At 46.6% G+C, this 12,854-nt stretch overlaps 1 protein-coding gene across 2 annotated transcripts in view; it reads right to left on the minus strand.

Annotated features, from left to right (window-relative positions):
- Positions 1-12,224, minus strand: part of Piezo2 (piezo type mechanosensitive ion channel component 2) — a 372,708-nt gene extending 360,484 nt beyond the window's left edge. For both annotated transcript variants that reach the window (XM_029547036.1, XM_029547035.1), the window contains exon 1: positions 11,471-12,224. In XM_029547036.1, coding sequence (XP_029402896.1) covers positions 11,471-11,534 — 64 coding nt within the window. In that variant the 5' untranslated portion in view covers positions 11,535-12,224. The remainder of the gene's footprint in view (positions 1-11,470) is intronic.
- Positions 12,225-12,854: the final 630 nt, after the last annotated feature.

Here is a 12,854-nt window from a genome sequence, read left to right on the forward strand (position 1 = left end):
TGTGTCTGTGTGTGTCTGTGTGTGTCTTGTGTGTGTCTGTGTGTGTGTCTGTGTGTCTGTGTGTGCCTGTGTGTGTGTGAATCTGTGTGTTTGTATATCTCTGTGTGTCTGTGTATACATACATACATGCATACACACACACACATACATTATATGTTTGTGTGTGTATCTGAGACAGGATATACTATCTCATTTGGGCTAGCCTTGAACCCACCACCCTCCCACCTCGGCTCCCTGGGAATTGAGACACACCCAGCTGAGAATGGTGTTATGTGTGAAAATAGCCCAAAGCATTTCTAACTGAAGTCCAGCGAAGAGATGGTTGAAGGAGGGAGCATAGTTAGGCAGGGGCACCACTGACAAAAACTTCCATGTGAGTCTGAAGAAGCACGAGAGCCATGGTGGTGCTCTGAATATTATTGTTAAGTAGGTTTGCAGTTACGGATGAACAATCCTAGAGAACTAGGGGTCTCAGGGAAATGCCGATTCATAAGATAACCCCCTCCCTTTTAGGACAAACCCTCTTTCCACACCCTTGTAATCTGCTCTGTAATCCTCTTTCTCAGCTGAAGATGGGTGTCTAGAGCGGTGTGCTATGGTGGGGCCAGCTGGCATGCAACTAGCAGTATTGGCACCGGCCACGTTGGTTTGAGTACTTAGCAGCTAGATAGACTTTGGGCATCGAGGCCAACGGGAGGAGTCGGGATGAGCCCAGTATTTAAATTTAGTTTGAAAGGGAGAAGAGGGAAGGGTGGAGCCCAGAAAGACAGTTCACAGGACAGACACTTCTGCAGATTCTGTGCAGCCTTCCCAACACTTCTAGGGACGACAGACTTACATAGCAAAGATCCTAAGGTCTACAGTATCGTAATTTTACACTGATTAAAACAGTGTTTCAAATGCTTCTTAGATAAGTCTATCTCTATAAGCTCACTTAGCTTCAGCCATTGCTACAATGCAGTCTGGTTTTCTTTTTAATCATGAGCTATAGGTGGTAAAACTCTTTATGTCTTTAAGATCTATGCTTTCGATTCAACACCAAAGGTGAGCATGCAGTTGGTTCCGCTTGTGGCCACCACTGGTGATGAATGCACACTCCACAGGACTCCAGAATATCAAAGCTAGAAGTCTAAGTCAGAATGTCCCTCCTTTACAAACGGGTCTGTAAAATCCACGCTCAAGCAGCCACATGATTAAAACAACAACAACAACAACAACAAATCACTAGCTGTTCCTATCCTTTCTTTAAGGGTGGTTAAAGTACGGTGGCCCTTAAAAAAACTAGAACCCCCTAAATTCCCAACTTCTCATGTGCTGGATGTGAAATGGTAAGTTACAGCCACACCCTTTGCATTCAGGAGTGATAGGCAGGAATAGTAACTAAGAATCATGAACTTAATCTATAGATGAAGCCTTTGAGGAGAAGAGGTCAAAGTCACATGGCCCATTATTAACACGATGCAGACTTGCTCATTAGACCACCCCAGTAGGACTGTTCCCCAAGGACTACATTCTCTCTGTGATATCATAGCCAGCTGCAGGAAGCAAGCAGGTGCAGTGTGGAGAAGCGGAGCAAAGAGCTGAGACAACTCAGTCTTACAGAGCTGGACCTCATTTCCACTGTGTTTTGGATTTTTTGTTGTTTTATTGGTTTTTTTTTGTTTTTGTTTTTGTTTTTTTAAATCATCAGCTTGTTAAAACTCTGCCTTCCTCCATTTTTTTTTTCTCTACCTGTGGCCAGAAGTGCTGACCTAAAGGATTTGACCACAAGAGAAAACAGATCAATATGTGTGGTTCCAGAAGAGCTGAAAGCATTTTTAAAAAAATAATATGCACTTCAAGGATGCTACTCGGGTCAAACTTCACATTATCCAGTGGGTGGTTCCTTCTCTGTCTACTGCACAGCAGGTAGCAGATATTAGCTGTCACCGTGATAACGTTCTCATTTAGGACAGCTACAGAGCATCCATAAGCCTGTTGCGAATTTTATAGTCAGGAACTTGGAAACTATTAAGTAGGAGAAGCTAGACTGTATCTCTATATCAAGATCTCTGATATATTAAAGAGAGAGAAAAAGGGTTAAGGGCGGTTTCCGCAGAGCCCTTTCTGGACAGCCACATTGGTATGATCACACATAATCTTTTCAGTGGGGAAAGCATCATCTCAAAATGCTGACCCAAGCACCTGCTGTATATTAGGACATTTAAGGCCAGGGTTCGAGCGAGGGTAACAAGTCCTTGAACTGGCAGGAACATATTAGAAAAGAGTAGTCTAAAACAACATGGTGATGAGTATGCACAAGGTGCCAGGTGACACTGTAGGGACAAAGTAATGTGTTCTGTGATGTCACCGTTGTCATGTTGCATGTAAGGTAACAATGACCGAAGCCATGAAGACCTTCCAGTGGATTTGACTGGCAGGAGGGTGTGCAAGCCAGCTCCACTTTCAGCAGGCTGTGCTCCAAACTTTATTTATGCTCTGTAAATGCCATGCATGTTGGCGGAGATTCTAAATTGTCTGTCCGTGAAACTGCTAGTGGTAAGTGGCTCTTCAACCAGCCAACGTATTTCCTTAACTTATGACAGTGAGTTGCTTCAGTCTACAAAATTAAGAGCTATTTAATAGTGTCTGCATTTGGTGGCTGATTATGGGATGGACATAAGTGGATGCTCACAGTCATCTTTAGGATGGAACAAAGGGCCCCCAATGGAGGAGCTAGAGAAAGTACCCAAGGAGCTGAAGGAGTCTGCAACCCTATAGGTGGAACAACAATATGAACTAACCAGTACCCCCAGAGCTCATGTCTCTAGCTGCATATGTAGCAGAAGATGGCCTAATTGGCCATCATTGGGAAGAGAGGCCCCTTGGTCTTGCAAACTTTATATGACCCAGCACAGGGGAAGGCCAGGGCCAAGAAGTGGGAGTGAGTGGGTAGGGGAGCAGGGCGGGGCGAGGGTATAGGGGACTTTTGGGATAGTATTTGAAATGTAAATAAAGAAAATATCTAATAAAAATTTTAATTAAAAAAAAAGAGCTGTTTAACAAAAGCACCATTCAAAGCCCTTGGCATTTGGCATCATCTAAACCCGAAGCATTCCCTAAGGCCTTAGTGCTCTCCTCATCCCTTCGCTTTACAGATGAAGTATCCAAAGAATTGAGACACTCCATAAATTGATTAAGGTCACACATTTGTATGACAAAGCCAGGGTTGTGTCTGTACCACCCAGCTCTTCGGTTGTTACAGAGTACTAAAAGATATTTGAAATTCTGACAAGTCAGAGACCATGTACAATCATGACTCATGTGTTTGATTTCCTGAACGTAGATCCAGCCCTAACAAACTAAGGTTTGCCACTTTCTTTGTTGGGATTCTTCTTAATGAGCCCCAAAGGTCCAATCATATCCTGACTCCTAATAGTCCCTGATAGATAGATAGATAGATAGATAGATAGATAGATAGATAGATAGATAGATAGATAGATAGATCCATAGGCACCTTTTAGACCTTTCTTACCCTATTCATCTGAAGCACATCTAAGTGACAGAAACAAAGTAACTCACACTGATGCACTGGCAATGTGTAGTCATCTTAGCACTGCCTACACGTTTGTGCCCCCAAATGAGCAAACCTGTTTCTCAAAGGTACTAAAGGCAAAATGCAGCTATAACTGTCTCCTGGCAAGCCCACTCCTAGTCCTTTAGTTTGGGGTGTGTAAACTGCTCACACTGTGCCTCTGACTCTGTTTTGATGATTCCAGCTAGACTTCTCATGTGGACAAGATATCTTCCACTTAATACAAACCAAGTCAGAATTTGGAAGATATCTGTCTAATTCACTTAAAAAGCACCCTGAGCAGTGGATGCCATAGTCCTCTGCAGGGCGGACTCTCCTGACCCCCATTTGCCTCCATTCTCCATCAATAGAAACAACGTAGCTGGCCTTCTGCAGCTAACTCCTGCCCAGGTACTAACTCCTAGAACTCCACAGTGCCTGATGCAGCGCAGGGTATCCCGCTCAGAGAGAAGTACTCCCTCTTTGTAATGTAGGAAAGTACATGCATCGGGCCCTTGATATAAGACGGGGCATGTTGAAAAATTGTTATCGACTCCAAACTTCTTCATTCCCATGTGACAGAAATAATGCTGGCCTTAGCGGAGCCGCCATTACAGTAGAAGACCTGTTTAGACAAGAAGGCTGGAGAAGAACAGAACCAGAAGGACAGCCTCCCAGCTAGAGGCAAGAGGCTATGCAGTGCAAGGCAGGAATGAGAGTCTTCTGGGCTCACAGGAAACCCATGTTGAAATACAGAAGGCAGCAGTGATCTGCCAGACCTACCTGAGGTTCAGGCAAACACCTGAGCCCTGAGAAAAGCTACAAATATTCTTCTTTGAAGAATGGCAGCTCTGCTCATTGGTAAATATGGGGAGAGGCTAAGGAAGTCTGAGGCTCTGCCTGCTGCTCGATCTAGAACCTGTGCACAGCAGAGAAACCTGCAGAGGATCAGGGAGGAGAGTGTTTGACATTGACCATGCTGAAGGTAATGAATGACTTAGACTTTCAAGTCTGAAACAACGTGAGAGGGACAATCACCTCTGCTTCGGTCACGGGATCAATCATTCTCTAAGAAAACAGTTAAGGAAAGTGACAGAAAAGTTCTTAACTGACTGGTCCAATCACACGAGTCACACAATAGCTGAAACACACACACACACACACACATACACACACATATACACCAATTATATCTTGTAAGTAGCACTTCAGATTTGAAAATTCTTATACAAGTACATGCCACCATGTCCACGCATAGTATGAATCCTGCTTGCATGCAGCTTTGTGTCCAAAGCAGAACTTGGAAAACATCAGGAAGTAACCATAAAACCTTACCTTCCTACCACAGAGGGAAGGGAAGAAATTGGGCATTATTTGGGAGACACTGAAACCACCTCAAACCAGCAAACTGTGTTATATACTATACTTTGGTTCTAGAATGTTCCCCAAAGGTCTAGGTATTGAAGGCTTGGTGGCCAGCCTGCGGTGTTGCTGGAAGGAGCGGAAGGACTTTTAGGATATGGGGTCCAGTTGCAGGAAGTTAGGTCACTGAGACCATGTCTTTGTGAAGGATACAGGAACACTACCTTTCTCTCTCTCTCTCTCTCTCTCTCTCTCTCTCTCTCTCTCTCTCTCTCTCTCTCTCTCCTAGCTACCATGAAGTGAGCATCAGTTTACACCCCATATATCCTGCTGCCACGGGGCCAACTAAACAAGGACAGAAAACAGAAACTAAGTGAGTTCATTATCACAGGTAAGACAGAAAGTTAAACTGACAGTTTCCAAACTTTTTGAAAAAATACAAAATTGCATTATTGCTCTAATTTAAAAAAATAAGTTATTAATAGCAAATGAGTGGGGTGTGTCTTAGGGGTAGAGTGCATATGCAGAATGGGCAGGCCTCAGCCTTACAGAAAATGAACACTAAGGTGAGCAAGATGTGCTGGGTCCCTTAATCTTTGGACAGTGTAGGGTGTCTGGGATCATTCAAAGTACCGTGTCTATGGCTCTCCACACAGATTGCTGTGTGCTTTGGGCCTCCTCTTTTTGACTGTGGCTTGCTATGGCAAGTGAGGTAATCATGTAGACACTGGGAATTAAAAGAAATAGCAATGCTGATAGCCAAATATTTATTTTCTCAAAAATCGCATTATTTTTATTTTATTTGTGTGTAGGGGACTTGCTCCTATGTGCTTGGTGAGGCCAGTAGAGGGTCTTGGATCCCTTGCAGCCTGACTTCCTATGGTTGTAAGCTGCCTGACATGGGTACTGGGAATCATACTCAGATCCTCTGGAAGGGTTCTGAATTACTTAGCAATCTCTCCCTCCCCACCCCTACCCCAAATCTTAAATTTTTCAAACACAGACTTCTGCTTAGCCTTCATCCAAATGGAATTTTGTTTTTGCTTGACCCCATATTAATCTGCAAGTCTTACAAATACATCACACATACAGTATCATTGTATTGTCATTACTTACTCTTTTCCTAAGGTTTATGTTCTTTTAAATTGTTTGTACATGTGCACACATACATGCACACACAGAGTGAATGCTCTCTTGGAGTCCAGAAGAAGGTACTGGGTCTCCCAGGAGCCATACCTACAGATGGTTGTGAGCCACCCATGTGGGTGCTAGGAACCAAACTCAAGTCCCCTTAAAAGATCTGCAAGTGCTCAAAACCACAGAATTATCTCTTCAGCCCCTATTAATAACTCTTAAGTATCTAGATATGCTTATGCTATTTATTTTAAGCTCTCCTGCATATTTATGCAAAAATTTTTAACAATCTGCCCATTGCCATTTCTTAACTTCAAACATCTTAGCAGTACAGGGACCAGAAATGAAAGACTCTCACTAAAAAAATAAAATCACATCAAACAGACGATAGACATACTGTCACAAGGCTAAAAATAAACATTAACAGTACAGTCCTAGGGAGAATTATATTCAATAAGAAGACTGGTATCTAAAACGCTGCATTACAGTGGTGAGAAAGGCCTGGCTAGTTAAAAACCCTGCCTGTCACAGATGTATTCGTCCGTGTGGCTTGACTCTACAAAGGGGCTGTGTTGCTTTGCTCTGAATCCTAGTCGTCCTGTGGCCTCCTCATGGCCAGGGTCCAGGCCTGTGGGAGTTCTGAACTGGCAGGCCAGCTCTCCTGATTGACTTCATAAATGTAATGCAGTTACATTGGGCATGACACAGGAGACTGGGCACACTCTTACCCAGGAGGCAGTACTCACAAATCCATTTCACAGTAAGAAGGAGGAAGAAATGGCTTTAGAATCATGTAGGAATAGCCACAGGGCAGGACATGATCCTCTGGCAGCATGACCTCACCGAAAGGTGCCGTTCAAGGCAATGCGATGGTCTCAACCTGCAACCAAACACACTTCCTACGAAGCGAGGTACCCACACGGAATTCCAGCCCACACATCTCACGTGCCAACCACTCCCGATCCCCTGGGTTGAGTTATTTTCTTCTAGAATTAAACCAGAAGTGTCTGAGCCAGTGGTTCCCAACCTGTGAGTCACAACTCCCTTGTGTGTGTGTATGTGGGGGGGGGGGGTTGTCCAATGACCCTTTCACAGAGGTCACCTAAGACTATCAGACAACACAGATACTTACATCATGATTCATAGCAGTAGCAAAATTACAGATATGAAGTAGCAACCAAAACAATTCTATAGCTGAGGGTCACAAAACGTGAGGAACAATATTAAACAGTCACAGCACTAGGAGGGATTGAGAACCACTGGTCTAAATCTTTCACTTCTATGGTAATTAATAGTAATAAGCAGGCTGAGAGGCTATGACCAAAATCAAAATTATTTTATATGCTTTTGATGAATCCTTCAGTATCTATCATGCCTTCCCACTGATTAAATAAAAATCAGCTTTTTTTTTTTGGACTATGCACAATGGGGTTTCAAAATGACATCTAATAGTGAAAATTTGCTACACAAAGAAACATTAATGACCATAGATACACATATATCAAAGGGAGCCCCATATTTTAAATCCAGATGTTAGTTTTTGTCAACTTGTCACAAACGTGAACACATTTGGGAAGAGGAATTGCCTCTATTAGACTGGCTTTTGGCCTTGTCTGTAAAGCATTTTTTTTTTTTAATGGCTGATCTATGTAGAAAGGCCAGGCCCACTGCAGGCAGTGCTGTGCCATCCTCAGACAGCTGAGCCTGCGCTGTCTAAGAAATGAAACTAAGCAAGCCAGAGGGCACAACGCAGTAAGCAGGGTTCCTCCATGGCATCTGATTCAGTTCCTGCCTCTGGGTTTTTGTTTTGGGTTCCTGTCTTGGCTTCCGTCCTTGATGGATTATTAACCTATTAGCCAAACTTTCTTCCCCCAAGTTGTTTTTCGTTATGGAGTTTATCACAACAGAAACCAACCTAGGACACATCCTAATCTTTCCTAATCCTGGAATAACCTCTACTTAAGTGGGAAGGCTAGCATGGTGCTTCGGTACTTAGAGTATGAAGCCCTGAGTTCAGAAGGGAGGGGGTGGAGAGAATGAGTTGGAAACTGAAATCATACTGAAAGAAAATAAGCATAAAATATGTATGATCAGCAACGGTCAGCTACTATTATAGTGATAATAGACTGCATATTACAGAAGAGTTTTATCATTCTCCTTTATGTTATGCATATGAAAGAAATCAACTGGCTAGCAAGAGGTCATAGATTATTCTGGAGATATTTGACATGTCCAGTGGCTATGGAGATGAAAACATCTGTCAACAGATGTTCATTATGGATGGTAAACACATTCTAGTATAGTTTGGTTTCGTTGTTAAAACATAACACCTGCATACAAGAGGCCCAACATCACTTAGCACGTTCCTTCTAATTTCTTCTAGAAAGCCAATAAAAAAATAAATTAAAAAAATAAACCACTTAAGCACTGGGCTGAACCAAGGGCAGTTCATTTTTCAACACAGCTCATTAGTTGAAGAGAGTAAGGCACTTTTGCAGGAAATTTTCAACATCCTGTAAAAGAAAGAGGTTTAAAGGAAATGTCTGTGAGTTTCTATCAAGGCAAGGCTTTGAAGGCCGCCTTGCTGAGATATAAAAATAGATGGCTAAAATGCAAAATCGATTCTAATGGCAAGCCAGTCCTTGTGCTCACCATGCCCAGGATATTAGGGAAATCTGAACATTTGATTTAGTGGCACCTTGGGAACGAGGGAAGCAGACCTAAAAAACCCTCAGTAACCTTGAAAATCTCTATTTCCTGTAGAAGGGAAGCAAGAGCCAAAATAATGTGATTCTTATCCAGATACCTAAGGGTACAGTGATTCAAGGCACTGTGCATCTTAGGATCTGGGTCATCTTCCCTAAGTGGGAGCCCACATGCAAGAGATTCATAGAGCGCGCCTCCCCGAAGCTCCTCTCTCTCCTTCCAGGGACTTCTCTTCTTCCCACTTTCAACATCAAACTTTGGGAGGCTGACAGAAATCACACACTATAGGGTAAGCTGGGGAGACAGTACCTACTGTCAAATATATACACACACATAAAGACACACACATGCACGCATGCACTAAGCTTAATTCATACCATCTTATACTCTCACATAACACATATCATGTGTGTTCACGCACACAACATACACTCTTACATACTCATATATCCACAATACATTAGCACACCCCCCCCCCATCTCCTTAACCCACAAAAGTGTGGAAGTGCAGAGAAAAGAGTCAAACAATGGGAGATGGTCCCCCAATGGCCCTGCCCTGACTCAGCTCTCCAGGAAACTTGCAAGGAAGCAGGATTGGGTGAGGGCTTCTATTCCTGTGGTCCTACAAGTCCAACTCCTCCCTAGCAAGTCCCAACCTCAAAGCAGATTCCATCCGCATCCTGAGATGGATCCAGCCCCTTGGCTCAAGGTTGCAAATATGGACACTGCAGGGAGGGGTTGCTGAAGAAATAGGAGGCATGACGGAGCTGGGGCCACAGCTTTGGAGCAGTGCCTTTGCTTTGCCAGAGGAGCCTCTAGACCGTAGGATGTTCCTCTGGATGGCTGAGAGGAGTGTTTGTCCCTAAAGGTCTTCAGGAATGCATCACCGAAGTCTAGTGGAAATGACTCTACACAGCCCCTGAGGCTTGGGGGAGAAGGGGCAGTGAGCTGAGTCCTGCAGAAGCCCCAACCCTAGACAAGACAGCAGGCAATCAGGGGACCATTCCCAGCTCTCATTTCACAGGGTGGATCCAGATGGCTGTAGGTGGCCACCTGTTTAACTCTTCCAATGGTTTCTGCAAAACTGCTGCCCCAGGCAAGGGATGAGACAACTTAGAGGGATAGAGGAAAGAGAGGGATGCAGATGAGGAAGTGCAGGGAGGAGATAAAAAAAGGCTTGGAGCAGGGAAGAGAGCGGCCTCTGACCCAAAGGCCACGCCTCTTAAACTAAAACTTCCTAGTGAACTGGAGACCTAGCTAGCTTCCAATTATCAAATCCAATTGGAAGGCGCCAGGTGCGTGGAAGAGAAGAGACCGGAACAGAGACACCACCTGCGTGCTGTGCACCTAGCAAAGGCTTTTCATATTGGCTTTCAAAACTAGCAGGGGGGAGTTCTCCTGGGTTTTGAGGAAGCTCTGCTCCCTCCTGAACAGGCCACTAGGCCACTGACCGAATGGCCCAGCCTGGAACCTGGAACTTCACCAGTCTAGATGAACAGCAGCCTGTCATGCTAGCTCCTGCACCTCTAGAAGCACCTGGTACGGTGCCTTGCTGCGTTCTCCTCTCCCAGAACCAGAACAGTTTTGGGCACCTAAGTCTCCTAGAGGTTTCTAGCTAAAGTTGTTCTTCCTGCAGACACCCAAACTCCAGAACTCTATTCCAATTACCTGAACAAATAGAACTCATCAAATCCCCAGTCATCAAATTCTGTCAAGATTCAAAAAAAAAAAAAAAAAAAAAAACCAGACCAAATAAACAAATAGGTTTCCTTTTGTGGGAAAGCAAAGATCTCTTTATAAATGCAAAACCTGCTACTGTGTTCTATTTTCTAGCTCTTGCGGGAGATGGAAAGCCAAACTTTGGAGCTCTGTGGTTTTTAAGGACTAGGGATGAACTTGACACTAGATGAAGACTCCTGCAGCTCTTTACACGGATACCCTCTTCCTAACTTTCCGGCGCCACAGGGGATGAGATTCTCCAAGAGACTTTCTTATACTGGTCTGCCCCAAGGAGTGAGTTCCATTTTCGAATCCTTTAAATATCTGGAAAAGGCTGTGGCCAGAAGGGCCGGGTTAGGTCTGATGGTCTATAGCCTCCGCATCCAGCCCCTTTTATTGTGGACGGAGGCTGTTGTGGAGGTTAAATACAAAATCATCAAGGCAGTTTCTCCTCCCCCATCTCTCCTTTTCTTTTTACTACTGTTGGAATTGTTCACTTCTTCCTATTTGGTTGCTGGAGTATGCCCTGGAGGTGATATAGCCTGAGTCCCTGCTGGTCGCACAATGTGCTGAGCATCTGAGAACTCTGCAGAGGAGGTGGTGTCCTCTCAAAGTCTGTTACTAGTCTTACAGGAGGGAGGGTCGTTTGTCTACAATCACTTTCCAGCCCTACTAGCATCCTTTATAAGCATCCTCTACAGGAAGTCCAGGAGACTTCCATTCAACTGACAGGATCCCCACAGCAAGTCAATTCTGGTTACCTGAACCGACTAAGAAAGATTCTGGTCCTGAGCCCTATGTTGCCAAGTTAAAGCGCAGGTCTGCTCACACTACAAACAGCGCACATCTGAAGCCCCTGCCACTCAGCCTGCGCAGCAACCTCTCTCAGAACCAAATCCCGCAGAGCTAAGACCCCTTCACGTTGTGAGGAAGCCCTCTCCCAGGCGCCCTCTCATTTTCTTTCCTTCTTCACCTCCATGAGCACACCACACTCACCTACTGCCAGGCAGATGGGGAGCAGCAGCCTGAAGATCAGCCCGCACACCACTTCCGAAGCCATCCTGTTGAGGGACCTTGCTAGTCCGAGCAGTAGGGCGACGCTCAGGGGTCCCTAGAGCTGGGCTGTCAGGCCCATGTCTGCCTAGGGCCTCGTGCGCCCGGCGGCTCGTAGCCGCCCTGGCATCGCGTTGGCTGGCGCGGCTCTCTCTGCCCCGAGGGCGCGCTCGACGGGCGGGAGTCGCGCAGCTCACGGGGCTCCAGGCAGCCACCTAACCAGGCGCCCGAGCCCCTGTGGCCCGCCCATGAAGTGTGGAATCGGAATCCAGCAGCAGCGGCTCCAGGGGTCGCCTGGGAAGCAGCCAAGGGAGGGACACTCTGGGAGTGGAGAAGGATGGGGGCGGCGAAGAGAGGGGATGGAGGAGGCTAGCTGTCCTCTGCCAGCTCTAGAGGCGGCGTTCCGGGATGGCCGAGAGTTTCTAGCTGAACCCCTCCGAAGTAAGCGTGTCTGGGCGGCGCAGCCCGGGCTCCGACGTCCACGCGGACTGCGGCGCTCCCGGTGCGCTAAAGACCCGCCGAGCGCCCTGGAAGCCGCGTCCTGGAGCCCCAGCCTCGGGGCGGATCGCTGAGTTGCTGCTCCGCTCAGCCTCAGCGCCCCCAAGCTTCAGGCCAGGGAGAGCCGGGCGCCAGTTGCGGGGCGCGGAGAAACATTCCCGACACGGCGGGGTCGCGCTGCCAGCCCGCGGGGATGCGAGTCCAGTCCTCCCCGTGAGGAGCTGTGCGAGCCTGGGCCTGCACCAAGACCCAGACGCGGAGCGTGCGGCACCACCACCGCGACTTTAGTGAGAAAAGAAAGCCCAGGAGCCCTGCAGAGGTCCCCGCGTCCCCAACAGGCGGAGCAGCCTCTCCGGAGCCAAGCAGCCCGGGCTCCCCGGAGGGCGCGCGCTCCTCCACCTTTGATGAAACTTTGCAAGCTCTCACTCCGGGACCGACGTGTCCCAGGGCCAATAAGAAGGCAGCTCCTCGCAGCGCCGAGCCCGCCCACGCGTGCCTGGAGAAGTAGGCGCCGTGCACCGGCGTGGGGCGCGTCCCGGTTGCACCCCAAGCTCAGCAGAAGGCCCCCGCCGGGTGTGCGGATAGCTTTGTTTCTTGCGTATTGGTATTCCTAAGAGAGTATGATACTAGAAATGTTCTCCCAATAGCCTCCTACTTGCGTGCTTTGTGGTCAAATCTGGCTGGGAGACTCCTGTGGACCTGGGTCTCTGGTTTTATATTATCTAAAAAATAAAACCTCTTTTGGTGGCATGTGCTGGGGAGCTATCGGAACCAGAAGGGAGGTGACCATGCATGTGAAAGTACTGGGGACCACTCAGGTCTGTCAGGC

This window comes from Mus pahari, chromosome 15 (genome assembly GCF_900095145.1).
Source record: "Mus pahari chromosome 15, PAHARI_EIJ_v1.1, whole genome shotgun sequence".
Taxonomy (NCBI): domain Eukaryota; kingdom Metazoa; phylum Chordata; class Mammalia; order Rodentia; family Muridae; genus Mus; species Mus pahari.